Source organism: Microcaecilia unicolor, chromosome 1 (assembly GCF_901765095.1).
Source record: "Microcaecilia unicolor chromosome 1, aMicUni1.1, whole genome shotgun sequence".
In the NCBI taxonomy this organism is placed as follows: domain Eukaryota; kingdom Metazoa; phylum Chordata; class Amphibia; order Gymnophiona; family Siphonopidae; genus Microcaecilia; species Microcaecilia unicolor.
The window spans coordinates 63,509,489-63,537,426 of NC_044031.1; the positions used below are offsets into that span (position 1 = coordinate 63,509,489).

The 27,938-nt window shown below is 45.2% G+C and overlaps 1 protein-coding gene across 2 annotated transcripts in view; it reads right to left on the reverse strand.

Moving 5' to 3' along the window:
* ACAA1 (acetyl-CoA acyltransferase 1) overlaps positions 1-27,938 on the reverse strand; it is a 55,159-nt gene that overhangs the window by 24,525 nt on the left and 2,696 nt on the right. For both annotated transcript variants that reach the window (XM_030197944.1, XM_030197951.1), the window contains 5 exons: positions 22,994-23,087; positions 20,807-20,864; positions 20,310-20,389; positions 19,532-19,574; positions 6,367-6,465 (listed from right to left, as the gene is read on the reverse strand). In XM_030197944.1, the coding sequence (XP_030053804.1) occupies positions 6,367-6,465; positions 19,532-19,574; positions 20,310-20,389; positions 20,807-20,864; positions 22,994-23,087 (374 nt within the window). The remainder of the gene's footprint in view (positions 1-6,366; positions 6,466-19,531; positions 19,575-20,309; positions 20,390-20,806; positions 20,865-22,993; positions 23,088-27,938) is intronic.

Sequence of the window (27,938 nt, forward strand, 5' to 3'; positions counted from 1 at the left end):
TGATTGATGTCTACAAAATCCCAAGTGGTGCACAACGGGTAAGTCCATTGATTTTTCACTCTTCAAAAAATACAAAGACTAGGGGACACTCAATGAAATTACATGGAAATACTTTCAAAACAACCAGGAGGAAATATTTTTTCAAAGAATAATTAAGCTCTGGAAATCATTGCCTGAGGATGTGGTAAAAGTAATTAGCGTATCTGGATTTAAAAAAGGGTTGGACAAATTCCTGAAGGAAAAGTCCATAGTCTGATATTGAGATGGACATGGGTGAAGCCACTGCTTGCCCCGGGATTGGTAGCATAGAATACTGCTAAATTGGTTTTCTGCCAGGTACTTGTGACCTGGATTGGACAATATTGGAAGCAGGATACTGGGCTAGATGGACCACTGGTCTGACCCAGTATGACTATTCTTATGTTAAGAATGCTGTCTTTAGTGTAAAATCTTTCAAAGTGGCCTTCCGGAGTGGCTCAAAGGTAAGCTTCTGAAGAGCCCAAAGGACTAAATTAAGGTTCTACTCTGGACACAGAGTATGAAAGAGAGGCCACAAGTGGCTTGCTCTCTGCAAGAATTGAACAATGGTCGCAAAAGATCTCTTCTGTAGTTGGTCAATAGAAAAGGCCAAAGCTGCAACCTAACTTCTAGAGAACCCAACACCAATCCTTTCTGAAGACCTGCCTGGAGAAACGCTAGGATGTGCGTGATCTGATCAGAGAAGGGAGAAAGTCCACACTCAGAGCACCAGCCTTTGAACATCCTCCACACCCTTGCATATGCCATCAATATAGAGCATTTCTGAGCCTGAAGCAAGGTAGCAACGACAATCATAACAACCTTTGGTCTCAACTGAGCCCTTTCAGCGGCCAAGCCATAAGACCAAAGGGGCACGGATCCTCCATGAGCACCGGGCCTTGCTTCAAGTAGGCTGTGTTCCATCAGAAGACAGAGAGGACCCCATCCATAAGTCAAATCAGGTCCACGTACCAAGGCCTTTGTGGCCAAACTGGAGCTACAAGAATTTTCACACCATGGAGCAAAGCAATCCTTTTCAACATGCAGCCTACCATGGGGCAAGGAAGGCAGATGTACAGTAGGTGTGTCTCCAGCCAGAACTGCAGTAGGGCATCAACGCCACTGAGCCCAGTTCTTTCCAACAGCTAAAGAACTTGGACACGTTGGCATTCTGTTTGGTCACCATCAAGTCCGGCTGAAGAACTTGGGCACTTGTTTGGTCACCATCAAGTCCAGAAGTAGAGAACTCCATCGGTCCACTATCAGCAGAAGCCCCTGGCTGGATAGTTCCCATTCTCCCAGGTCCAAGGATTGCTTGTTAAGAAAGAATGTCTCCATGTTCAAGGACCCTGCGATGTGAGCTGTCACCAAGAAGAGTTTTCTCCACACAACTCATGAGGAAGGCCGCCTCTACCGCCATAAAATGACTTCGGGTCCTGCCTTGCTTGTTGATATAAGCCACCTCCATCACATTGCTGGAGAAAACTCAGAATGGGGCCCCCACCAGAAAGGAAGCAAAGTTGCATAAAGCATTCCACACTACCCTAAGCTCCAAGCAATTTATTGACCATGGAGACTCCTGTTGCATTTTGATGCCCTGTGCCAGATGGAATTTGTAATGATCTCCCCAACCCAACTTGCTTGTGTCCATTGTCAACACATCCCATTGTGTTATTGGAAAGGGAGCTCTGACAGTCAAGTTCCTGGGCGATAACCACCACTGTGTAACTGTCTGGGAACCATTACCCAAGGAAGATGACGGTCATATTTCTGTGACACTGGAGACCAGCGGCTGACCCCAGAACCTGGATGTAGCCCCAGACCCTGGGCCAGCATTCATTGAGAAGAGAAATCTGTTGAACCAGCTTCGACCTCCTGTGGTCCGCGAGGAAGATCTCCTGTGCTGTGTCAAATAGAACGCCTAAGATACTCCGGCATCTGTGATGGAGTTAGTCTGCTCTTCTCAAAATTGATCACCCAACCAAATGACTGCTGAAGACTGGCAACTTTGTCGCCACCACACTGTTCAAATAGAATGACTCACGAATGAGCCACTTGTCAAGACACAGGTGAATTCTGATTCCCTGGTGCCAAAGGAAGAACGCCACCACAAACAACCTTGGTAAACGTTCTTGGAGCCATGGTGAGATTGAAGGGCAAAGCCCTGAACTGGAAGTGATGGACCACCACCACAAAATGTAGAAACCTCTGATGAGATGGCCATATCGGTATATGCAAGTACACCCTCCCTGAGATCAAGGGCAGTGAGAAATTCTCCTGCTTGAACTGAGAATATGAATGCTCAGTGTCTCCATATGAAAATGAGCTACTCAGCAGTTTAGACCATTGAGATTTAAGCCTAGATAAAAGGTGTCTTCTTTCTTTCAGAAAATGAAGTAGATGGATTATCTGCCTTGTACCTGTTTGGCCTGGGAAACTGGAACAATGGCTCACAGCGCCAGCAAGGAATCTATGGTGGCTTGAAGGTCAATCGCCTTGGTTCCCCTTCGACAAGGAGACTACAAGCAACAAAGCGAGAGCGCTCCAATTTGTAACCTTCTATAAGAAGGTCCAGAACCCACTGGTCTGATGTGATTTTAGACCCACTCCTCCTGAAACTCCTAAAGGCATCCTCCCACCAGAGGAAGAAAGAATGGACCAGCCTCGTATCACTGCGAAGCTCTGGAGGCAATGGGCACTCTAGCTGAGAGGAAGACTTCCTGTCCACACCAAAGAAAGATTGGTGTACATGAAAGTTGGACTTCTGATCATATTGCTGATGACCAGGCCGGTACTGCTTGCTATCTCAAAAGTAGAGATCCTCTTTAAGATAGATTACCAGAGACTTTTGGCTTATCCTTCGGCAACCGCTGTGGGTTACTTTCCCCACAGTTCATCCACTCAAGTTACTGAGATCTTCTTCAAATAGCCACTTGCCCTAAAAGGGCAGTTTAACTAGATGTGACTGATGCTGCATTCGCTGCCCAATGCCATAACCTGAGTTGCCAACATGCTGTGACAGCCAAAGACATACTGTGGGCCATAACATGTCCTAAATAGCATCCGACAAATAGGCCAACCCCACATTCGTAAGTACATAAGTAATGCCATACTGGGAAAAGACCAAGGGTCCATCGAGCCCAGCATCTTGTCCACGACAGCGGCCAATCCAGGCCAAGGGCACCTGGCAAGCTTCCCAAACGTACAAACATTCTATACATGTTATTCCTGGGATTTTGGATTTTTCCAAGTCCGTTAAGTAGCGGTTTATGGACTTGTCCTTTAGGAAACAGTCAAACCCCTTTTTAAACTCTGCTAAGCTAACCGCCTTCACCACATTTTCCAGCAATGAATTCCAGAGTTTAATTACACGTTGGGTGAAGAAACATTTTCTCCGATGTGTTTTAAATTTACTACACTGTAGTTTAATCGCATGCCCCCTAGTCCTAGTATTTTTGGAAAGCGTGTACAGACGCTTCACATCCACCTGTTCCACTCCACTCATTATTTTATATACCTCTATCATGTCTCCCCTCAGCCGTCTCTTCTCCAAGCTGAATAGCCCTAGCCTCCTTAGTCTCTTCATAGGGAAGTCGTCCCATCCCTGCTATCATTTTAGTCGCCCTTCGCTGCACCTTTTCCAATTCTACTATATCTTTCTTGAGATGCTGCGACCAGAATTGAACACAATACTCAAGGTGCGGTCGCACCATGGAGCGATACAACGGCATTATAACATCCTCACACCTGTTTTCCATACCTTTCCTAATAATACCCAACATTCTATTCACTTTCCTAGCCGCAGCAGCACACTGAGCAGAAGGTTTCTGTGTGTTATCGACGACGACACCCAGATCCCTTTCTTGGTCCGTAACTCCTAACGTGGAACCTTGCATGATGTAGCTATAATTCGGGTTCTTTTTTCCCACATGCATCACCTTGCACTTGCTCACATTAAACGTCATCTGCCATTTAGCCGCCCAGTCTCGTAAGGCCCTCTTGTAATTTGTCACAATCCTGTCGCGAGTTAACGACTTTGAATAACTGTCTCATCAGCAAATTTAATTACCTCGCTAGTTACACCCATCTCTAAATCATTTATAAATATATTAAAAAGCAGCGGTCCTAGCACAGACCCCTGAGGAACCCCACTAACTACCCTTCTCCATTGTGAATACTGCCCATTTAACCCCATTCTCTGTTTCCTATCCTTCAACCAGTTTTTAATCCACAATAGGACATTTCCTCCTATCCCATGACCCTCCAATTTCCTCTGTAACCTTTCATGAGGTACCTTGTCAAACGCCTTTTGAAAATCCAGATACACAATATCAACCTGCTCTCCTTTGTCCACATGTTTGTTTATTCCTTCAAAGAATTGAAGTAAATTGGTCAGGCAAGATTTCCCCACACAAAAGCCGTGCTGACTCGGTCTCAGTAATCCATGTCCTCGGATGTGCTCTGTAATTTTGTTTTTAATAGCCTCTACCATTTTCCCCAGCACCGACGTCAGACTCACCGGTCTATAATTTCCCGGATCTCCCCTGGAGCCTTTTTTAAAAATGGGCGTTAACATTGGCCACCCTCCAATCTTCCGGTACCACGCTCGATTTTAAGGATAAGTTGCATATCACTAGCAGTAGCTCCGCAAGCTCATTTTTCAGTTCTATCAGTACTCTAGGATGAATACCATCCGGTCCAGGAGATTTGCTACTCTTCAGTTTGCTGAACTGCCCCATTACGTCCTCCAGGTTTACCGTGAAGTCAGTAAGTTTCTCCGACTCGTCCGCTTGAAATACCATTTCCGACACTGGTATCCCACCCAAATCTTCCTCGGTGAAGACCGAAGCAAAGAATTCATTCAATCTCTCCGCTACGTCTTTGTCTTCCTTGATTGCCCCTTTTACCCCTCGGTCATCCAGCGGCCCAACCGATTCTTTTGCCGGCTTCCTGCTTTTAATATACCGAAAAAAAATTTACTATGTTTTTTTTGCCTCTAATGCTATCTTTTTTTCGTAATCTCTCTTGGTCTTCTTTATCTGCGCCTTGCATTTGCTTTGACACTCCTTATGCTGCTTCTTGTTATTTTCAGACGGTTCCTTCTTCCATTTCCTGAAGGCGTTTCTTTTAGCCCTAATAGCGTCCTTCACCTCACTTTTTAACCAGGCCGGCTGTCTTTTGGAGTTCCGTCTTTAACAATCTGCACTGCTGTAACAACAGTACTCTCCTTTGGTGTTTCAGAACAGACTATCTATTAGAACCCGAGCAGAACATAGCTCCGGTGTTATCATGACAGATAGTCTTTTAAAGACGTCATCCATTTTTTGCACTCCTATGAAACATCATTTGCTACATTTGGTCTCTATTATATTTAAACTCCTGAGACAGGCACTTTGGCCAAAACAGTGCCGTGTCATCATTTTTACACCATTAAATTACAGAATAAAATGTACATTTACATCTTCTGTCTCCCTGTACCATAAGAGTCCCGTTGATCACGCTACTTCTCCTCTTGACCCATTTCATCCATAGTGAATCTTGATCCTCCACTTTGGCGGTTGACCTCTACACTGGTACTGTACATCGAGACTGGAGATTTATGTTGGAGAATTAATAGCCGTTCAAATTTGCAGTAAGTTGGAAAAAACAAAAAATGAATGTGAAAAAAGAATACTGTAATCCTCTCTTTTAATATATCTTAATTTACCAGTATCAAAACAAATTAACTGGTCTGTACTTAACATCCTTACTATGCCCACTTTTATGAGGGATGGCATCTCCAGTCTGTTGGAACCACTTTTAAGACTGATTAAATGAAACCAACGGTGGAAAAGCCAGAACCTCAGTGAGCTCCCTTAAATATCCAAGGATGTATCTTATCTGGCCTCACTGTTTTGTCCACCTTCAGTTTTGCTAGCTCCATGTAATCCCTGTCTTCACCAAATGGAGCGATATCTGCGTCACTACTATTTATGCTCCTAACAGCTTTTGTCTTTTACCCGTCACCCTCTAGGCAGTCACCTTACATGCCTCAGTTCAAACTCGCTTCTCACTGCTTTACCATCTTTAGATAGTCTTTGCCACTCTTTCCACCTTCCCCAGCTTCTCTCAGCTCTCTGGACATAAGCAATGATGGCCTGATGAGTGCGCACATTCCCGGGCACCTCAAAACCTTGTTGCCCATCCATTGCTGCCATGCTAGCTAAGATTAGAGAAGTGAGCATCTGATTTTAGCACCTAATAGTCCCTACAGTTGCATCATCTCTACTTCTAAAATAGAATCACAGATGTTCAACTCCATGATGTGGAGTTTTGTGAAACACAACCAAAATCCTAGCTATCACTTACCCCATTGGAATGAAAGAGTCCCTGGCGTTTTTGGTATCTGCTGCACGAGAACTAACATCACCAGGATTTCCTTGGCCTCTCAGGGTCATGGATTCCACCCTGCAAGGAAAGTAGATGTTAAATTTGTAAGAGCTCAAATAGCTTCAAACATTCTCTGTAACTGTAACAACTTGCCTACAAACAGATTCCAGAGACCCACCAAGTGTCCTACACTCACAACTACTGTTAAGGAAAAGTTTCAGACTTTACAAGCAGAACTGCCATCTATTGAGACTGGTATCATATGCATGATGAAAGGCAAAACGCAATACCATCATAAAATCAAATTAAAAGATTTTCCGTTTAGAAGATTTGAGGCAAACCTACCAATTCTGCAAGTTATTTTGCGCTCTAGAGAGATATCCCACTTTAGCTAGATCACTAATAAAGCTGCATTTTCAGTTTTGCCCATGTTCCTTCCCTACCACCAACAATTAAACATAAGAACATAAGAATTGTCATACTGGGACAGACCAAAGGTCCAACAAGCACAGTACCCTGTTTCCAACAGTGGCCAGTCCATGTTACAAGTACCTGGCAAGATCCCAAAACAGAATATATTTTACGCTGCTTATCCTAGAAATAAGAAGTGGATTTTCCCCAAGTCCATCTTAATAACAGCTTATGGACTTTTCTTTTAGGAAGCTATCCAAACATTTTTTAAACCCCGCTAAGCTGCTTTCACCACATTCTCTGGCAACAAATTCCGGAGTTTAATTGCATATTGAGTGAAAAAATATTTTCTATTTGTTTTACATTTACTACTTTGTAGCTTCACTGCATGCCCCCTTGTCCTAGTATTTTTGGAAAGAGTAAAACAAGCGATTCACATCTACCCATTCCACTCCACTCATTATTTTATAGACCTATCTCTCCCCTCAGATGTCTCTTCTCCAAGCTGAAGAGTCCTAGCTGCTTTAGCCTTTCCTTATAGGGAAGTCGTCCCATCCTCTATCATTTTCGTCGCCCTTCTCTGTACCTTTTTTAATTCCACTATATCCTTTTTGAGATGCGGTGACCAGAAATGCACACAGTATTCGAGGTGCGGTTGCACCATGAAGCGATAAAGGCATTATAATGTCCTCATTTTTGTTTTCCATTCCTTTCCTAATAATATCTAACATTCTATTTGCTTTCTTAGCCACCGGGACAAAGCAAAGCCAGGGAACTGTTGGCATCACTTCTACCAGGGCACCCTGGGTATTATGCAATCATTCTTTCTTCATTGTTTCATGCAAGGAAGTTTTTTTTATTACCTTCCACCACACCACACAAGATTAAAGCTCAATCTAAAGAGAGACTTCCTGTACACAGAAGGAGCAAACCAGTACAGGAAGCTTTTTTCAAATTCTCTTTGTCTTCTTTATTACTACTACTACTACTACTATTTAGCATTTCTATAGCGCTACAAGGCATACGCAGCGCTGCACAAACATAGAAGAAAGACAGTCCCTGCTCAAAGAGCTTACAATCTAATAGACAAAAAATAAATAAAGTAAGCAAATCAAATCAATTAATGTGGACGGGAAGGAAGAAAGGAGGGTAGGTGGAGGCGAGTGGTTACAAGAGATTGACAACTGTATAACTACCTGAATAGCATTATTTTGCCAATATAAACAAAGATTATATTCCTAAAATTCTGCTGGCTTTGATATGGTGTGTTACTGGAAAGCAAAACGTGAGAAAGAAATTGTTGCAGGACACACTGGCGTATTCCACTTCATGTCCTACCTACCGCTCCTCAACGCCCAGTGACCAGGCTAATAATTTTCTTTTAAAATCACTAACGCACTGCTAGTCACTGATGAACTGAAGTCTGAAAGAATGAACCTAAGAGGCTCCCAACTAGTTCTGCACTGCAAAACCCTAGTTCGATAGCACCTCTTATTCTTACATGCAGTATTCCATATTAGCTAAAGAGTCTGGTAAAAAAATATTACCCAGAAAGGCAACCAGCGGAAGAGGAAGGGAATGGATACAAATAAAATCTGCATCAGATAGGGCTAAAAGAAACGCCTTCAGAAAATGGAAGAAGGAACCGTCTGAAAATAACAAACAGCAGCAGCATAAGAAGTGTCAAAGCAAATGCAAGGCGCAGATAAAGAAGGCCAAGAGGAATTACGAAAAAAAGATAGCATTAGAGGCAAAAAAACATAGCAAAAATTTTTTTTAAGTATATTAAAAGCAGGAAGCCAGCAAAAGAAATCGGTTGGGCTGCTGGATGACAGGGGGGGTAAAAGGGGCGATCGAGGAAGATAAAGGCGTAGCGGAGAGATTGAATGAATTCTTTGCTTCGGGCTTCACTAAGGAAGATTTGGGTGGGATACCGGTGTCGGAAATGGTATTTCAAGTGGACGAGTCGGAGAAACTTACTGATTTCACAGTAAACCTGGAGGACGTAATGGGGCAGTTCAGCAAACTGACGAGTAGCAAATCTCCTGGACCGGATGGTATTCATCCCAGAGTACTGATAGAACTGAAAAATAAGCTTGCGGATCTACTGCTAGTGATATGCAATTTATCCTTAAAATCGAGCGTGGTACCGGAAGATTGGAGGGTGGCCAATGCAACGTCAATTTTTTTAAAAGGTTCCAGGGGAGATCCGGGAAATTATAGACCGGTGAGTCTGACGTCGGTGCCAGGGAAAATGGTAGAGGCTATTATTAAAAACAAAATTACAGAGCACATTCGAGGACATGGATTACTGAGACCAAGTCAGCACAGCTTTTGTGTGGGGAAATCTTGCCTGACCAATTTACTTCAATTCTTTGAAGGAGTAAACAAACATGTGGACAAAGGGGAGCTGGTTGATATTGTGTATCTGGATTTTCAAAAGGCGTTTGACAAGGTACCTTATGAAAGGGTACAGAGGAAATTGGAGGGTCAAGGGATAGGAGGAAATGTCCTATTGTGGATTAAAAACTGATTGAAGGATAGGAAACAGAGAGTGGGGTTAAATGGGCAGTATTCACAATGGAGAAGGGTAGTTAGTGGGGTTCCTCAGGGGTCTGTGCTAGGACCGCTGCTTTTTAATATATTTATAAATGATTTAGAGATGGGAGTAACTAGCGAGGTAATTAAATTTGCTGATGACACAAAGTTATTCAAAGTCGTTAACTCGCGACAGGATTGTGAAAAATTACAAGAGGACCTTACGAGACTGGGAGACTGGGCGGCTAAATGGCAGATGTTTAATGTGAGCAAGTGCAAGGTGATGCATGTGGGAAAAAAGAACCCGAATTATAGCTACATCATGCAAGGTTCCATGTTAAGAGTTACGGACCAAGAAAGGGATCTGGGTGTTGACGTTGATAATACACTGAAACCTTCTGCTCAGTGTGCTGCTGCGGCTAGGAAAGTGAATAGAATGTTGAGTACTATTAGGAAAGGTATGGAAAACAGGTGTGAGGATATTATAATGCCGTTGTATCGCTCCATGGTGCGACCGCACCTTGAGTATGGAAAAGGTGCAGCGAAGGGCGACTAAAATGATAGCAGGGATGGGACTTCCTCCCTATGAAGAAAGACTAAGGAGGCTAGGGCTTTTCAGCTTGGAGAAGAGACAGCTGAGGGGAGACATGATAGAGGTATATAAAATAATGAGTGGAGTGGAACAGGTGGATGTGAAGCGTCTGTTCACGCTTTCCACAAATACTAGGACTAGGGGGCATGCAATGAAACTACAGTGTAGTAAATTTAAAACAAAATCGGAGAAAATATTTCTTCACCCAACAAGTAATTAAACTCTGGAATTTGTTGCCGGAGAACGTGGTGAAGGCGGTTAGCTTGGCAGAGTTTAAAAAGGGGTTAGACAGTTTCCTAAAAGGACAAGTCCATAAACTACTACTAAATGGACTTGGGGAAAAATCCACAATTCCAGGAATAACATGTATAGAATGTTTGTACGTTTGGGAAGCTTGCCAGGTGCCCTTGGCCTGGATTGGCCGCTGTCGTGGACAGGATGCTAACCTCAATGGACCCTTGGTCTTTTCCCAGTGTCGCATTACTTATGTACTTGTACTGCAAGTGTCTTTTACAGGGAGGACAAACTTTGACACAAACAGAAAACAGCAAAGATTTAACAAAATGTTAATACACAAACCCTTCCAAAGTCCAGGACCTTTTCACTTCAATTAGAAAGTCTTACACAACTTGCATCATCACATTATTACACAATTCAGCTGGGTCACAGCTCCTGCTAAACTGCTGTGCTTCTCTCTGACAAGACAAGAGAATCTGCACTTAACTTTTTACGGCCGTGTGCCTGTTTAACGTGATGCCTTACGGGAGAGCCCAGGGTTCAACCTTCAGTGCAGTCCTGTACTCTTTATGGCACACAAAGCCCTGCATCTATGACAGCCTCTTCAGGAAAGGGGAGGCATGAACTGTCTCAATGCTACCAAAAAGCAATTAGGCAGTGCAGCAAATTTAAAAACACAAGAGGTACTGCATGTCCTGGCAGGACGCAGCTTCCGGATGCATTACAACTTGGAATTCATTGGTTAGTTGTCATCTGCTACATCTTTTTAGGCACACCACAGATCAAAAACCCTGTTCAGTATTATTTCACCCCCCTCTTTTTAAGCATCTCAGCCATCTATATAAATGCTTCCACTAGGCAGGCAACAGCTCTTACTATTCATCATGTTTGCTTGCAAATCTCAAACACAGAAAGCAAAATTTTAGGCTTACAATTCTGCCCTGTGAGCAGTCTCTCACTAATTCAACATCTGAAATCCAGACTCCAACAGAAGTACAGCAAAATTCAAAATCATATGAGAATCTGTGACAAGGTCCCTTTAGTTTGCTTACTATAGCTCCCCACTACAAACTACAGGCGCACACACAAATTAAACACGGATAAGTACGTAAGTATTTCCACGCTGGGACAGACCAAAGGTCCATCAAGCCCAGCATTCTGTTTCCAACAGTGGCCAATCCAGGTTACAAATACCTGGCAAGATCCCCAAACAGTTCAATACATTTTATGCTGCTTAGCCCCAAGTCAATTTAATACTGGTCTATGGACTTTTCCTTTAGGAAGCCATCCAAACCTTTTTTTTTTTTTTTTAACCCTGCTAAGCTAACCACTTTTACCACGTTCTCTGGCAACAAATTCCAGAATTTAATTACACGTTGAGTGAAGAAAAAGGTTTCTCCGATTCATATTAAATTTACCGCTTTGTAGCTTCATCGCATGCCCCCTAGTCCTAGTATTTTTTGGAAAGAGTAAACAAAGGATTCACATCTACCCATTCTACTCCACTCATTATTTTATAGACCTCTATCATATCTCCCCTCAGCCATCTTTTCTCCAAGCTGAAGACCCCTAGACGCTTTAGCCTTTCCTCATAGGGAAGTCGCCCCATCCCCTTTATCATTTTCGTCACCCTTCTCTGTACCTTTTCTAATTCTGTATATCTTTTTTGAGATGTGGCAACCAGAATTAAACACAATATTCGAGGTGCGGTCGCACCATGGACCAATACAAAGGCATGCTCTGCTTGGTTTTCCCTTCACCCAAAGCTAACACAGAAATAGAGAATGGGGGAAGAGGAGAGGCTCAGTCTTGATCATGTTCAGATGGTGGTGGGACATGCAGGTAGCAATGTCAGACAAAAAGGCTGAGACTTGGGCCTGGATTCCTGGTGGAAAACAGGAGAGAAGCAGACCATGTGTTGGGACCATACGTATAACAGTCTATTTATACTTTTAACTCCCAGCTGTAAACAAGGTCGCCTGATGTGGCCATGTTTTGCCAAACTGCTGCCTCGGGGCAGATGAATACCAGCTGATATAAAATCTCAAGCCTCACCCAACTGATAAAAACAGTGTCTCCAACCTGGGTTAGTTTATGGTGAGAGACAGTTTTTAGCAGTTGGGCAAAGCCTGAGATTTTATACTAGCTGGTATTCACCCTCCCCTAAGGCAGTCATTTGACAAAACATGGCCACGTCAGGTGACTGTTTAGACCTGGGAGTTAAAAGTGAAAAAGAAAACTGTTTTTCTAATGCTTTGCTTCTCTTCTGTTCTCCATATTGGATTTTGTGGACCGCTTGCCTTGTTTTCTCAATCTTGGATTCCTGGTGAAATTTCTTGCTTAGTGTTATTGTGTTGGAAAAATGGCAAATTTTCTCAAAGTTGGCATTGAACCTGTGGTGTACCTCAGGGTTCACCCTTATCACCTGGGTTATTTAAATTTATGAGATATCTGGGAACAATTTCACTGGTGGCCGGTGAAAAATTTTCATATGCTGATGATATTCCAGAATGTGCTAAATCGGAGGATACTTTGAAAAAAATATTCTGCTGTATGGAAAAAGCTCAATGCTGGGCGAACACTAATGTGCTTAAGCTAAATGCTAATAAGACCAAATTTCTCTGGTTTCAGAATCCATCTATTTTAATTCTGCCCAATATCACACTGCCTCAAGGTAAAACTTACATACTGATGATAATTCAAAGGTCCTTGATGTCATTTTGGATTCTTTTCTCACTTTTGAACCGCAGGGTTGCTAATCTATGGAAGAAAACCTTCTTCCGATTTAGACAATTATCCTTAATTAGATCATATTTTCATGAGCACCACTGACTTACTGGTTCAAATGTTGATTTTGATCCAATTGGACTACTGAAACTCGCTGTTCGTGGGATTAAACTCTATATTTTTAAGAAAACTCCAGTTGATACACAGAATACAGAGGCTCAATTAATCTTTCACATTAAGAAATACGATAACATCGCTGGGTACTACTACTTACTACTAGACGTACGCAGCGCTGTACACTTGAACATGAAGAGACAGTCCCTGCACGACAGAGCTTACAATCTAATTAGGACAGACAAACAGGACAAACAAGAGATAAGGGAATATTAAAGAGAGAGGATGATAAAATAAAATAAGGGTTCTGAACAAGTGAATAAGGGTTAGGAGTTAAAAGCAGAATCAAAAAGGTGGGCTTTTTAGCTTAGATTTGAAGATGGCCAGAGATGGAGCTTGACGTACCGGCTCAGGAAGTCTATTCCAGGCATATGGTGCAGCAAGACAAAAGGAACGGAGTCTGGAGTTAGAAGTGGAGGAGAAGGGTGCAGATAAGAGAAAAGATTAGCCGAGATTGGGAGGCAAAGCCGGTGGTGGGAGGCGGGGCTAGTGCTGGGCAGACTTATACAGTCTGTGCCCTGACTATGGCAGATACAAATCAAGGTAAGGTATACACAAAAAGTAGCACACGTGAAATTATCTTGTTGGGCAGACTGGATGGACCGTGCAGGTCTTTTTCTGCCGTCATCTACTATGTTACTATGTATTTACCCAGTGAATGAAGTTCCCGGGGAGGAAAGTAGGGAGAGATAAGAGTGGAGAGGTACTGAGGAGCTGCAGAGTGAATGCACTTATAGGTCAATAAGAGGAGTTTGAACTGTATGTGGAAACAGATAGGAAGCCAGTGAAGTGACTTGAGGAGAGGGCTAATATGAGCATAACGACACTGGCAGAATATAAGTCATGCAGCAGAATTTTGAACAGATTGACGAGGAGAGAGATGGCTAAGAGGGAGGCCAGTGAGAAGCAGGTTACAATAATCAAGACGAGAGGTGATAAGAGTGTGGATAAGGGCTCTGGTAGAGTGCTCAGAGATGAAGGGGCGGATTTTGGTAATGTTATCGAGAAAGAAACGACAGATTTTGGCAATCTGTTGAATATGAGCAGAGAAGGAAAGAGAGGAGTCAAAGATGACCCCAAGGTTACGAGCTGATGAGACAGGGAGAATGAGAGTGCCATCCACAGAAATAGAGAAAGGGAGAAGAGGAGAGGTAGGCTTAGGGGGAAAGATGAGAAGCTCAGTTTTGGCCATGTTAAGTTTTAGATGACGTTGGGACATCCAGGCAGCTATGTCAGATAGGCAGGCTGAAACCTTGGACTGGGTGTGGGTTGAGATTTCAGGGGCCGAGAGGTAAATTTGGGAGTCATCAGCATAGAGATGGTATTGAAAGCCATGAGATAGAGAGCCAAGGGAAGAAGTGTCGATGGAGAACAGGATAGGACCCTGAGGTACACCGATTGGTAGGGGGATAGAAGTAGAAGAGGATCCACCGGAGTGTACACTAAAGGTGCGAAGTGAGAGATGAGAGGAGAACCAGGAAATAATGCGCTCGAGGGCTCTTACCGCAAGTAGCATGCAAATGCATGCTAAACGGGGTTTAACGCATTCATCCCCAATTATCAGCGACCAGCGCGCCAAAGATTGGGTCACTGGCCGCGACAAACCCTACGCCAGCTCCGAGCTGGTGTTAGGGTTTGCAGATCATTGGGGAGGAATGGTGAGCCCTGTCCAGCATGCATTTGCATGCTGGCAGGCCCCAATTCCCCCCAACGATGCAAAGAACCCCCCCCCCCCAACAACAATCCCACCCCCTCCGCCCCCCCAAGGTTCAGGGAGGGCTGGAGATCAGGTGGGTCTCCAGCCCCCCCAAATCCCCAGAAAAAGACTCCCTGGTGGTCCAGTGGCCGCCAGTCAACCCCCTCCCTCCCAGCGAGCGACAGGGGTGGGCGGACCTCCAGCCCACCCCAACTCCCAGAGTTGTCTGCCGCCGAATCCCTGGTAAAAATAACCCCCTCCCGGCCCCCCTACCTTAGTTGGAGGAGGGACGCAGCCTTCCTCCCTCCTCCAACTAAGGTAAGGGGGCCGGGAGGGGGTTCGGAGTTATTTTTAGCAGGGATTCAGCGGCAGACAACTCTGGGAGTTGGGGAGGGCTAGAGGTCCGCCCACCCCTGTCGCTCGCTGGGAGGGAGGGAGGGAAGGGGGGGTTGACCGGCGGCGGCGGCAGCCACCGGACCACCAGGGAGTCTTTTTCTGGGGGTTTGGGGGGGGGGGGGGGGGGCTGGAGACCCACCGGATCTCCGGCCCTCCCTGAACCTGGGGGGGTGGGATCGGAAGTCCACTGGACCTCCAGCCCCCGTTACTAAGGGCAGGGGTAGTCAGGGCCTGGTGGTCCCATGGACCTCCAGCCCCTGTGTTTGACAGGTTTAGGACTTTAACAGCCCAGACCTGTCAAACAAGTGCGGGAGGACTGTGCTGAGCGCATGCTCGGCACAATTCGCCCGCACTTCTACCCCATGATCAGAGATAATTGCGCTGCTTAAATCTGCATGCATTATCTCCGATCATCGGTGCGGTAAAGCCCCGCGCTGTTCCAGCGCTAGTCTAGAGCACTGTTTGGAACAGTGCGGGGCTTTTGATCATCTGCCTGCAAGTGAGAGGTGATAAGAGTGTGTATGAGAGTTCTGGTAGTGTGCTCAGAAAGGAAAGGGTGAATTTTGGTGATATTATACTTAGGGTACCTTCACTGGCTTCCTTTAAAAGTTTTAACTTATTTTTAAAATTGCTTGCATTGTTTTTCATATATTACATACTTCTTCACCAAATCTATTAAAGGAAGGGAAAGGGAATGGGACTTGATATACCGCCTTTCTGTGGTTTTTGCAACTACATTCAAAGTGGTTTACATAGTATATACAGGTACTTATTTGTACCTGGGGCAATGGAGAGTTAAGTGACTTGCCCAGAGTCACAAGGAGCTGCCTGTGCCTGAAGTGGGAATCAGTTCCTCAGTTCCCTAGGACCAAAGTCCACCACCCTAACCACTAGGCTACTCCTCCACTAGCAACATTCCATGTAGAAGCCTGCCCTTGCAGCCCCGCAGGCTTCTGTTTCTGAGTCTGACGTCCGTCAGACTCACAGAAGCAGAAGTCTGCGCAGCCGCATTGCTGATCTGCAAGGGCAGGCTTCTACATGGAATGTTGCTAGTGGAATAGCAACATTAACATTCCATGTAGAATCTCCAATAGTAGCAACATTCCATCTGGAATCTCAAATAGGGAAAGGGAACTGGGACTTGATATGCTGCCTTTCTGTGGGGTTTACATAGTATATACAGGTACTTATTTGTACCTGGGGCAATGGAGAGTTAAGTGACTTGCCCAGAGTCACAAGGAGCTGCAGTTGGGAATCAAACCCAGTTCCACAGGATCAAAGTCTGCTGCACTAGCCACTAGTATACTCCACCACTATTTAACTTTTGTCTCAAATCATTTTTTTCTTCATCTCAGATATACAATAAATTTTTACTAAGATGTCCTATTATAAGAGGATTGCATTATAAGCGTCATCTAGATTCAGTATTTTCTTACCATGCCATCGTTACACGGAATGATCTGCCCCAATGTATTATAATTGAGCTGAACTATCTTCAGTTTCGAAGTAAACTGAACTTTTTATTTGATAAATTAAGAGCTTTTCCTTGATAATTCTGTCATTTTAAAAAGTTTTAATGTTATTACTCTGCAATATTATTTCTGATGTAATTCCCCACATGAACTAGCTGCCTTGAACCACTAGTTGGGATTTGTCTAGTAAATAAATCTTGTATTAGATTACATTAGATCTGGGATTTATCTGCAAAATGATACCGAAAACCATGAGAGGAGAGAGAGAAGTGGTCGCAAAAAAGATCCCCGAGACACACCGACTGATAGTGAGATAGCAGTGGAAGAGGATCCACCAGATCATACTCTAAAATGATGGGAGAGAGAAGAAGAAAACCAAGACAGAACAGAGCCCTGAAATCCATGTAAGGGATAGTTTATCAAGTGGGTGGTGATCAACAGTGCTGAAAGCAGCAGATAAGTCAAGAAGGATGAGGATTCAGTAAAGGCCCTTGGATCTGGCAAGGAACAGGTCACTGGAGACTTTGGCAAGGACTGTTAGAATAGCGTGAGATGAAAAGGTCAATACAGAAGCAGTGAACTGTATGCTCAAGCAGCTGAGATGCAAAATGGAGGAGGGAGTGGGACAACAGTCGGAAGTTGAAGGTTTTTCTACCAGTGGTGTAATCACAATATCAGGAAGAGTAGCAGTGGAAAAGTGTTAGCTTGAGGACACGACAGATGGGAGGGGTGGCAGCAGGACAGATAGACCTGAGTAGACAAGAGGAAATGGGATCAGAGAACAGGTAGCGAGTTTGGAGGATGAGAGATGTGCAGTTTCCTCCTCTGTGATTTTAAGGGTGGCACGTGGAACTTTCTGTACAGCTGCCTTCCTCTCACTGCTGTGCCATGGAAGGAGGACTGGAATAGCCCCTTAGCGGTTAAAGCAGTTGATGACCAAGAACCAAGGAAGTCAGAGTTCCAGCCTCTCCCACCGACGCTCCTTGTGATCTTGGGCAAGCACTTCACTCTCCGTTGCCTTGAGTACAACTTACATTGTAAATCCTATTAGACAGGGACCTACCAACTGTACCCAAATATGTAACTCACCTTGAGCTTGGAATTAAAGGCAAAAAGTAAATCTAGAATATAAAAAATGCGCCCTAGAAAATAACAGAGTCTCTGCCAGGTTGGTGGTAGTCTAGTAGCATCTTTCCCGGCCTCATACCACTTTTCTTCAATGTAATATTAGTTAACAGTACTGTCAGAATGGACTGCTAAGTAGCAGAGCAAGCTCCAAGGGAATTAATGGGTAAAAAGATGTGATGGATTTTGCAGGTGGGGAGAGGTGGCTTGTAGCCTTGCCTAGCTGTGCAAAAGTCAAGATGGAGTCTCCAAAGGGAGAGGGAGGAGAAGACTGCCCAACGTGCAAAAGGCTCTGGAACTGACCCTTAGGATCACTAGTTACATCTGACTGAGGTATGAGTAAGGCAGGTATCAAAGGAAGCTGGAGAGAAAAGGTCACATGCAACGTTTATCCTATAGGTGTAGAAGTTACAGAATCTCACGTTAGCTACAGGTTGTCAGTACAATACAAACTGAATGTAAACAAACAGAACACCATTTATGTAATCAAAGTCTACACGTAATCAAGTAACAACAACAGTTCTGTATCACTGTCTTCACGTAATCAAGTATCATTTTGGAAAAGAAATTTTATTGCTAAAAATGTTTTGAAAAATTCTTTTCCAAGGCCAGAACAGGGCTTAGAATGATGCAGCCTAGTGCTTAGTTATTTTATACTCCTGAAGAATTCTGGGCAAAAGAAAATACTAATTTTACACACAATATTTTACAGTTCTGCAGATTATTTGGCCCCATAACAATATAATTACCGCATTAGTGTACTAAGATGTGTTATAGAAAAAAATTACTTCAAGGTGCATAGTTTTTACTTTTTGTGCAGAAATTCATCATAAATCCTTGTTCTCTTCTTCCTTCCCCCTCCCTTGACTCAATCAGTCCACCTCTATCCCCCCTTCAGCTTGATAGACCCCCCGTATACAGAGGGTTCCCCCCCCCACCAGGCTCAATAAACCTCCAGTTTTATCTCTGCCCCTCTCCCCCTCCCAAGCTGAAAGCCCTCATCCCACCTGTCTTTCTCTTCCTCCATCCCCTCCCAGCAAGACCCCCAGCTCCTTCTCCACACACTGTCCCCCAAGGCTTTTAACTCTTACTCCTGGTTCTCTATTCTCCATCCCTACTCTTGACCAGCCACTAGTTAACTCTCTCTCCCCCAACCTGCCCTGGCCTATGGACTGTTTTTCCACTGTTTCAAAGGCTGATCTTTGGGAAAGAAGAGCTATATTTCAGCGTTAAGGAGACAACTGGAGACTCGATCAGTGTGCTCCACTCTAAAGTCCTACAGTGAGACACATCAATTTAGTGTGTGGCCACCTGCTCAAACACAGAAACAACAGTTCATCTCTCAGTGACCACGCCTCAGCAACAGCCTTAACTGAAGGGGGGAAACCCCTTCCCCCAAAACTGTACACAGTAACAGCTGCACCCTGATGTTCCTTTACTCATGTCCTCTTTCAACTACACAGCTACTGTGGAGGTCTTGTTTTTTTTTTTTGTTTTTTTTCAGCCTACGCAGTTCAACTTGACAATGCCACTGCTGCATGTTGCTCTTTTTTAATACATCTTTCTGCCTCTTTCTTGCAATTCACACAGTTGCGGCTGCTGTTTCTTGCTGGTTCCCGCACTGATTTCTGCACAACAAATTCCTGGGCAGAATACCCCAGGAGTTATAATAATCACAGTGTTCCATCACATGTGCAAAGAATGAGGATCTCGCCATTGTCTAAAGCAGTAAAAAGCAAAACAATTCATCAAGTGTCTGCGTAGTAATATTCTTACCCACAGGCCATGCCAATGTCATAAGAACCATTTCTGATGCCACCTGAAACAAAAGTACTGTATAAATCTAATACTCAAGATAAAGTGTGTGTGTGTGTGCGTGTGTGTGATTACACTACAATAGAAGCTGAACTAGTATTAGGATCTCGGGACAATCACTAGAAAAAGTCATTGTGGTACCTTTGGTGCTGAAGCCCTGAGAAGTGCGCTTGAAGAGGAGATTCCACTTGCCTGAGGGAAGCTGCAGGAGGAGGAGTCTGCAGTGCTACCTGGCAGCAGAACCATCACAGGCAGAGAGCAGGGCCGCCGAGGAGACTGGGCCGGGCCCAACCCGCCACCAACCCCCCCCCCCCCCCCGAAATAGTCATTGTCGCCGCCCCCCCTCCACCTACCACCAGGCCGGCCCCCCCTGAATTCAAATCGTAGCGCCTCACCTCGACCTCACTCCGTGTGAAGGAAGCGCAGCAGAAGCAGTCTGCAGATCGCCTCACTTCGGGCCTTCCCTTCCTGTGTCCCGCCCTCACGCAAGTTATGTCAGACGAGGGCGGGACACAGGGAGAGAAGGCCCGAAGGGAGGTGATCTGCAGACTGCTGCGCTTCTTTCACACAGAGCGAGGTCGAGGTGAGGCGCTACGATGTGAATTCAGGGGGGGCCCGGTGATGGACGGAGGGGACTGCAGCGCTGGGCCCCCCTTGGAGGCCCGGGCACAGGGAACTTTGTCCCCCCCCCCCCCCCCCCCCCCCCTCTCGGCAGCCCTGGTAGACAGCACATGCTTACCAGCTATGTTGATGACTGCTTGTAAGCCCGAGGAACATTGCCTGTTAACAGCATATATCGGTACAGATTCTGGGATCCCACTGAATTAAGAAAAAAAGATCAACAAGCAGACAAATCAGATAATTAATTCAACACAAAAATAATCAACCAATCCCTATCACCTCTACCCCCTCACCCTCTCCGCTGCTCCTCCCTATTACAAGGAAAAGAAATTTCATTTCACTATCTGGTATCTTTCTATTTCCTGCCTAAAAGAAAGACACAATCAAACTGTTTGTTCAATTTCGGACGTGCTTAAGCACAGACAGAGCTGGCTCCTATGGCTGACCTCACAAACACTGGGCAGCCTCCAGCTAACAGTGTGAATGGATGAGCCATGAATGCAACCACCAAAACCAATCACCATCCAGCATGAAGCCTGCTTATATCCAGCACAATACAGAGGAAGATAAACAGAAGATTTATAAAAAAATCAAGACTTAAAAAATGCTATTTACCTTAGAAATTGAGCAATTCTAGCAACAAATGCCCCAGCTCCAGGCTGCAAAACATTACCTACAGAGAAAGAAAAAACAAAACAAAAGCGCTAATCTTCACATACCTTTTAGAGAGAGAGGAAATTTTGGTCAAAGCTTCCATATCTGCTGTCCGTCTCATCTTCCGCCAGGGTCGCTTTACTCATACTACCCCTCTCCTCAAGACCCTTCACTAGCTCCCTATCCGTTTTCGCATCCTGTTCAAACTTCTTCTACTAGCCTATAAATGTACTCACTCTGCTGCTCCCCAGTATCGCTCCACACTCGTCCTTCCCTACACCCCTTCCCGTGCACTCCGCTCCATGGATAAATCCTTCTTATCTGTTCCCTTCTCCACTACTGCCAACTCCAGACTTCGCGCCTTTTGTCTCGCTGCACCCTACGCCTGGAATAAACTTCCTGAGCCCCTACGTCTTGCCCCATCCTTGGCCACCTTTAAATCTAGACTGAAAGCCCACCTCTAACATTGCTTTTGACTCGTAACCATTTGTAACCACTCGCCTCCACCTACCCTCCTCTCTTCCTTTCCGTTCACATTAATTGATTTGATTTGCTTACTTTATTTATTTTTTGTCTATTAGATTGTAAGCTCTTCAAGCAGGGACTGTCTTTCTTCTATGTTTGTGCAGCGCTGCGTATGCTTTGTAGCGCTATAGAAATGCTAAATAGTAGTAGTAGTAGTAGGAGTGGGGGGGGGGGGTCTGTTGGAAGACAGTTAAGTGTCCCCTTCAATTCTCAATTTTCAGACATAAATTCTCAAAAAAACTCACTAATACAATTAACAAAGCTATTTTTACAATATCATTAAAATAAATCACTCCTAATTCACACTGTTTCCCTTCATTTTCAGGCTAAATTTCAGCAAATTGAATCACCTCTGCCCAGTATGCTGCTAGCTATGCTGAGTCACCAGTTATATTCTCCTGGCTGTGCCCTACTTGGAAGGCGAGTAAGCAATAGTGCGAGGATCACCGTAAACAATAAATCTGACTTGGTGCACTGTAACCTCTCTAAAATCGCAGCACTGTGATCAAGCAGTGAACCCTTGCAAATGGACTCTGAAGTGCTGAAAGTTAATCCATAGAGAATAATTTCATTTTTTTTTCTAGCCCCACTTTAGATGTACAGGGAATGGTTGACCCTCCCTGCCGATACCGATACAGTCCAAAGCAATTTTTCCCCGATATTCACAATCAAAGAAAATAAAAATGTATACACTTCACAAGTCCTGGAAAATAACATTTGTGGGGTATAGAAGAGTCGCCCTAGATCATTCCTTTAACACTCTCCACTCCATTCACAGGACACCTCTTTATCTCCACAAGTTCTTGGACCATGGGCATACATATAGGCCACATGGCTCGCTGGAGCAGTTTTGACACATGCCACTGGTTTTTACACTTGCAAAAAAAAAGGAGGAAAAGTGGGATCAAGTCTTTTCATGTTCTCTCAGATCACACCTTAAATCAGTCCAGCTTTCTGCTACTTTGAACACTGATGTGCTAAAAGGCAGGAATGTAAAAAACCAGAAATCATGCATACTGTGAATTTAAATACTGGTTTAACAACTTGGATTTATGATCTGTTGTTCACCCCAAACAGGATTTCTGTGTGCATGTTGCTTATGTAAGTAACCAATGCCTGAACTTTCCCACAGTAATATAAGTCACACAGCTGGGATGGGAAGGGGAGGGGAGGGGAAACCTGCCGGAGACACAGGGCTGGTCCTAGGGTCTCTGGCGCCCCCCAGCAGACTATGAGTTGGCGCCCGCACGCACCCCCTCCGGCACCCGCGCCCCCCCCCCCCCCCCCCCAGCATCTCCTTTCTCTCTTCTTCCACCCTGCCCAGCAATTCTCCTTCGCCCCATCCCCTGCCGCCCTTGGTGCTTTAAATCTTTAATTTACCTCCGTTCCAGCAGCCGCATCATTTGAAAGCCTTGCCCCGTCTCTAGCCTTCCCTCCCTTTGTGAGTTTGTTCTGCAGTCCTGCCCTTGAGGAAATGAGGTGGTATAGCGGCGCCCTTGAAGGCAGGTGCCCCCCTGCGGCGCTTACCCCGCTAACTGGGTTTGACCGGCCCTATGGAGACAATCACACACTCACTGGCAGAGTCAGGACTCCAACCCCTGATTCTAGACCCCTCACACTCACCCACACAGATATCTCCCAGCTTGTCTGGACTCAGGCTGACATCTCGAAGCACTGCCACCATCACAGGCGAAAGAAGCTCATCAGGAGTGGTGTCCTGAAAAACGAAAAAAAAAAAAAAAAAAACAGAACACTCAGCACACAGCTCACTTACTAAGCAAAGAGACAACTTACCTAAAAACACAAAGAGAATCAAGGAACCCAACAAGAATAAAAGGTATGCAAATACGAAGTAAAAAAGTCGAGTCAGACCAAACAGCGATAGTAACCAGTGTGGGTCACAAAGACATGGCATACACCGAAAGTTTTTAAAAAAGCTTTTTTCCAGGGATAAGCTGGCTAATAATTTTATGGACTTTTCCTCCAGAAACTAGTCCAAACCTCTTCTGAGCCCCAATCATCTTGACCACATATTCTCACCACAGATCACAAACAGCACAATTAAGCTATGGAAAAGAATACATTTATGATTTGTTTCAATCTGCTGGCTGTTGGTTTCCTGAACTGTCCTCTTGTTTTAGTGCTAACTGAAATGTTTCGCAACCATTCCCTATAACTATTCTATCACCCTCATCTCTATATATAAAAGGCACCACCAACGTTCTAAATGAAGCCTCCAGCCGGAAGTGTGAAGGAGGAGAGATATCCGGTTTCCCCATGAGTGTCTGCCCCGCCCTCGCTCTCTCTGTAACACAAACACAGCACAGCAAGAAACTTAACACTGAAGGACTCGACTCCGAGGGGGGAGGGGACAGACAGCACAGGGGAAGGGAGAGAGGGCAGAGACACACACACTCCCACATGCACACAGAAGAAAACCTTGCTAGCCCCCGTTTCATTTGCATCAGAAACGGGGCTTTTTTTACTAGTGATTCTATAAACTTCTCGCATACCCCCTCTCAGTCATCCTTTCTCCAAACTGAAGTGCACTAACCTATTTATCTTCTCTTCATGTGTTACATCCTCTTTATTATCTATTGCCCTCCTCTGAAACATTTCTAGTTTCCTTATATCCTTTCTGAGATGGGGCAATCAGAAGTGCACACCGTGCATCTCTATACAGACACAACGATAAGCTCAGGTTAGTTTTCCATGCCGTTTAGGATAACCTTAACATTGCAGTCATTTTTTATTTTAGTAGCTGCAACACCCTGGGCTGAAAATTTCAACATAATATCTACAAGGACTCCAAGATCTTTTTCATGACTCCTACTAACTCAGAGCCAGGCATTTTGTACCTCTGTTTAGGAATATTTTTCCCTATGTGCATCAGTTGTCCCAATTAAATTTCATCTCTTACTCTGGGGGGCTGAGAAGCGCTGATGTTGAGTTATGATGCAGAAAAGGCCTTCAACCTTCTGCGATGGTCTTTTCTTTTTCAAGTACTTGAATAATATGGCTTTCGGAGTTTCTGTGTTGAAGCTTTACAGGCCTTATATCATGATCCACAGGCAATGGGGTTCAGTCCTCTACATTTTATTCAACAGGGTACCAGACAGGGCTGCCCATTCTCACCTCTGTTTGCAATATTTTTGGACTCCTTTTTATAATCCATTGATTATGGGAATTGTTTAGGGATTTCGGAACCATTTACCCTTCACAGATGGCATCTTTTTGTTTCTAACTAATTTACCAAGATCATTGCCTGAATTATTATGGGAGTTAAAACATTATCGAGCATAAAACCATAGCTAGACCCACTAATATTACATGTGTGCAATGTGGTGTGAATTTCCCTTTTCAGTGGGAAGAGAACATTCGACATCCTGACCACCCAGAGCAATTATATCAAGCTAATGGGATTCCTCTGCTTGAGCATACTCAGGCCCTGCTGCATAACTGGAGTGCACTGCCTTTCTTGATGATGGGCAGGATCATTCTTTACATAGTGGTTCTACCAAAAGGTTATATCCTTTACAACAGGCTTGTCCAATCTATGGCACGAGGGCCAGAACTCGGCCCGCCAAGTGATTCTTTCTGGCCCACAGAAGCTTGGCAATTCTCAGAATCTTCCCCAGTACAACTTGGCTCTCTGAAAGCTAGAGCTGCACAGTGTGGGATGTTCAGGTTGGTCTCGCAGTTTCAAGCCTCATGAGGCTTGAAACCGCAAGACCCACCTGAACTTCTGGCACCATACAGCTCAAGCTTGCAGGGAACCAAGTTGCAGTGGAGAAGCAGAAATCCCGCCGTTTCTTCTTTTGCCGAGGCCAAGTGAATGGAAAAACTACTAACTAGGTGAAGGCTGGGGAGGGGAGGTACATGGGAGAGAAAGAGACTGGGTAATGGCTGTGGGGGAGGGTACGAGAGAAATCGAGTGAAAGCTGTGGAAAGTACATTAAGGGAGAGAGAGACTGAGTGATAGTTGAGGGGACATGAGAAATTGGGTGAAGGCTGTGGGGGGAGGGAGAGTACATAGGAGAGAAAGACTAGGTAATGGCTGTGGGGGAGGGTACGAGAGAAATCGAGTGAAAGCTGTGGAAAGTACATTAAGGGAGAGAGAGACTGAGTGATAGTTGAGGGGACATGAGAAATTGGGTGAAGGCTGTGGGGGGAGGGAGAGTACATAGGAGAGAAAGACTGGGTAATGGCTGTGGGGGAGGGTACGAGAGAAATCGAGTGAAAGCTGTGGAAAGTACATTAAGGGAGAGAGAGACTGAGTGATAGTTGAGGGGACATGAGAAATTGGGTGAAGGCTGTGGGGGGAGGGAGAGTACATAGGAGAGAAAGACTGGGTAATGGCTGTGGGGGAGGGTACGAGAGAGAAATCTAGTGAAAGCTGTGGAAAGTACATTAAGGGAGAGCGAGACTGAGTGATAGTTGAGGGGACATGAGAAATTGGGTGAAGGCTGTGGGGGGAGGGAGAGTACATAGGAGAGAAAGACTGGGTAATGGCTGTGGGGGAGGGTACGAGAGAAATCGAGTGAAAGCTGTGGAAAGTACATTAAGGGAGAGAGAGACTGAGTGATAGTTGAGGGGACATGAGAAATTGGGTGAAGGCTGTGGGGGGAGGGAGAGTACATAGGAGAGAAAGACTGGGTAATGGCTGTGGGGGAGGGTACGAGAGAAATCGAGTGAAAGCTGTGGAAAGTACATTAAGGGAGAGCGAGACTGAGTGATAGTTGAGGGGACATGAGAAATTGGGTGAAGGCTGTGGGGGGAGGGAGAGTACATAGGAGAGAAAGACTGGGTAATGGCTGTGGGGGAGGGTACGAGAGAAATCGAGTGAAAGCTGTGGAAAGTACATTAAGGGAGAGAGAGACTGAGTGATAGTTGAGGGGACATGAGAAATTGGGTGAAGGCTGTGGGGGGAGGGAGAGTACATAGGAGAGAAAGACTAGGTAATGGCTGTGGGGGAGGGTACGAGAGAAATCGAGTGAAAGCTGTGGAAAGTACATTAAGGGAGAGAGAGACTGAGTGATAGTTGAGGGACATGAGAAATTGGGTGAAGGCTGTGGGGGAGGGAGAGTACATAGGAGAGAAAGACTGGGTAATGGCTGTGGGGGAGGGTACGAGAGAAATCGAGTGAAAGCTGTGGAAAGTACATTAAGGGAGAGAGAGACTGAGTGATAGTTGAGGGGACATGAGAAATTGGGTGAAGGCTGTGGGGGGGGGGGGGGAGGGAGAGTACATAGGAGAGAAAGACTAGGTAATGGCTGTGGGGGAGGGTACGAGAGAAATCGAGTGAAAGCTGTGGAAAGTACATTAAGGGAGAGAGAGACTGAGTGATAGTTGAGGGGACATGAGAAATTGGGTGAAGGCTGTGGGGGGAGGGAGAGTACATAGGAGAGAAAGACTGGGTAATGGCTGGGGGGAGGGTATGAGAGAGAAATCTAGTGAAAGCTGTGGAAAGTACATTAAGGGAGAGCGAGACTGAGTGATAGTTGAGGGGACATGAGAAATTGGGTGAAGGCTGTGGGGGGAGGGAGAGTACATAGGAGAGAAAGACTGGGTAATGGCTGTGGGGGAGGGTACGAGAGAAATCGAGTGAAAGCTGTGGAAAGTACATTAAGGGAGAGAGAGACTGAGTGATAGTTGAGGGGACATGAGAAATTGGGTGAAGGCTGTGGGGGGAGGGAGAGTACATAGGAGAGAAAGACTAGGTAATGGCTGTGGGGGAGGGTACGAGAGAAATCGAGTGAAAGCTGTGGAAAGTACATTAAGGGAGAGAGAGACTGAGTGATAGTTGAGGGGACATGAGAAATTGGGTGAAGGCTGTGGGGGGAGGGAGAGTACATAGGAGAGAAAGACTGGGTAATGGCTGTGGGGGAGGGTATGAGAGAGAAATCTAGTGAAAGCTGTGGAAAGTACATTAAGGGAGAGAGAGACTGAGTGATAGTTGAGGGGACATGAGAAATTGGGTGAAGGCTGTGGGGGGAGGGAGAGTACATAGGAGAGAAAGACTGGGTAATGGCTGTGGGGGAGGGTACGAGAGAAATCGAGTGAAAGCTGTGGAAAGTACATTAAGGGAGAGAGAGACTGAGTGATAGTTGAGGGGACATGAGAAATTGGGTGAAGGCTGTGGGGGGAGGGAGAGTACATAGGAGAGAAAGACTGGGTAATGGCTGTGGGGGAGGGTACGAGAGAAATCGAGTGAAAGCTGTGGAAAGTACATTAAGGGAGAGAGAGACTGAGTGATAGTTGAGGGGACATGAGAAATTGGGTGAAGGCTGTGGGGGGAGGGAGAGTACATAGGAGAGAAAGACTGGGTAATGGCTGTGGGGGAGGGTACGAGAGAAATCGAGTGAAAGCTGTGGAAAGTACATTAAGGGAGAGCGAGACTGAGTGATAGTTGAGGGGACATGAGAAATTGGGTGAAGGCTGTGGGGGGAGGGAGAGTACATAGGAGAGAAAGACTGGGTAATGGCTGTGGGGGAGGGTACGAGAGAAATCGAGTGAAAGCTGTGGAAAGTACATTAAGGGAGAGAGAGACTGAGTGATAGTTGAGGGG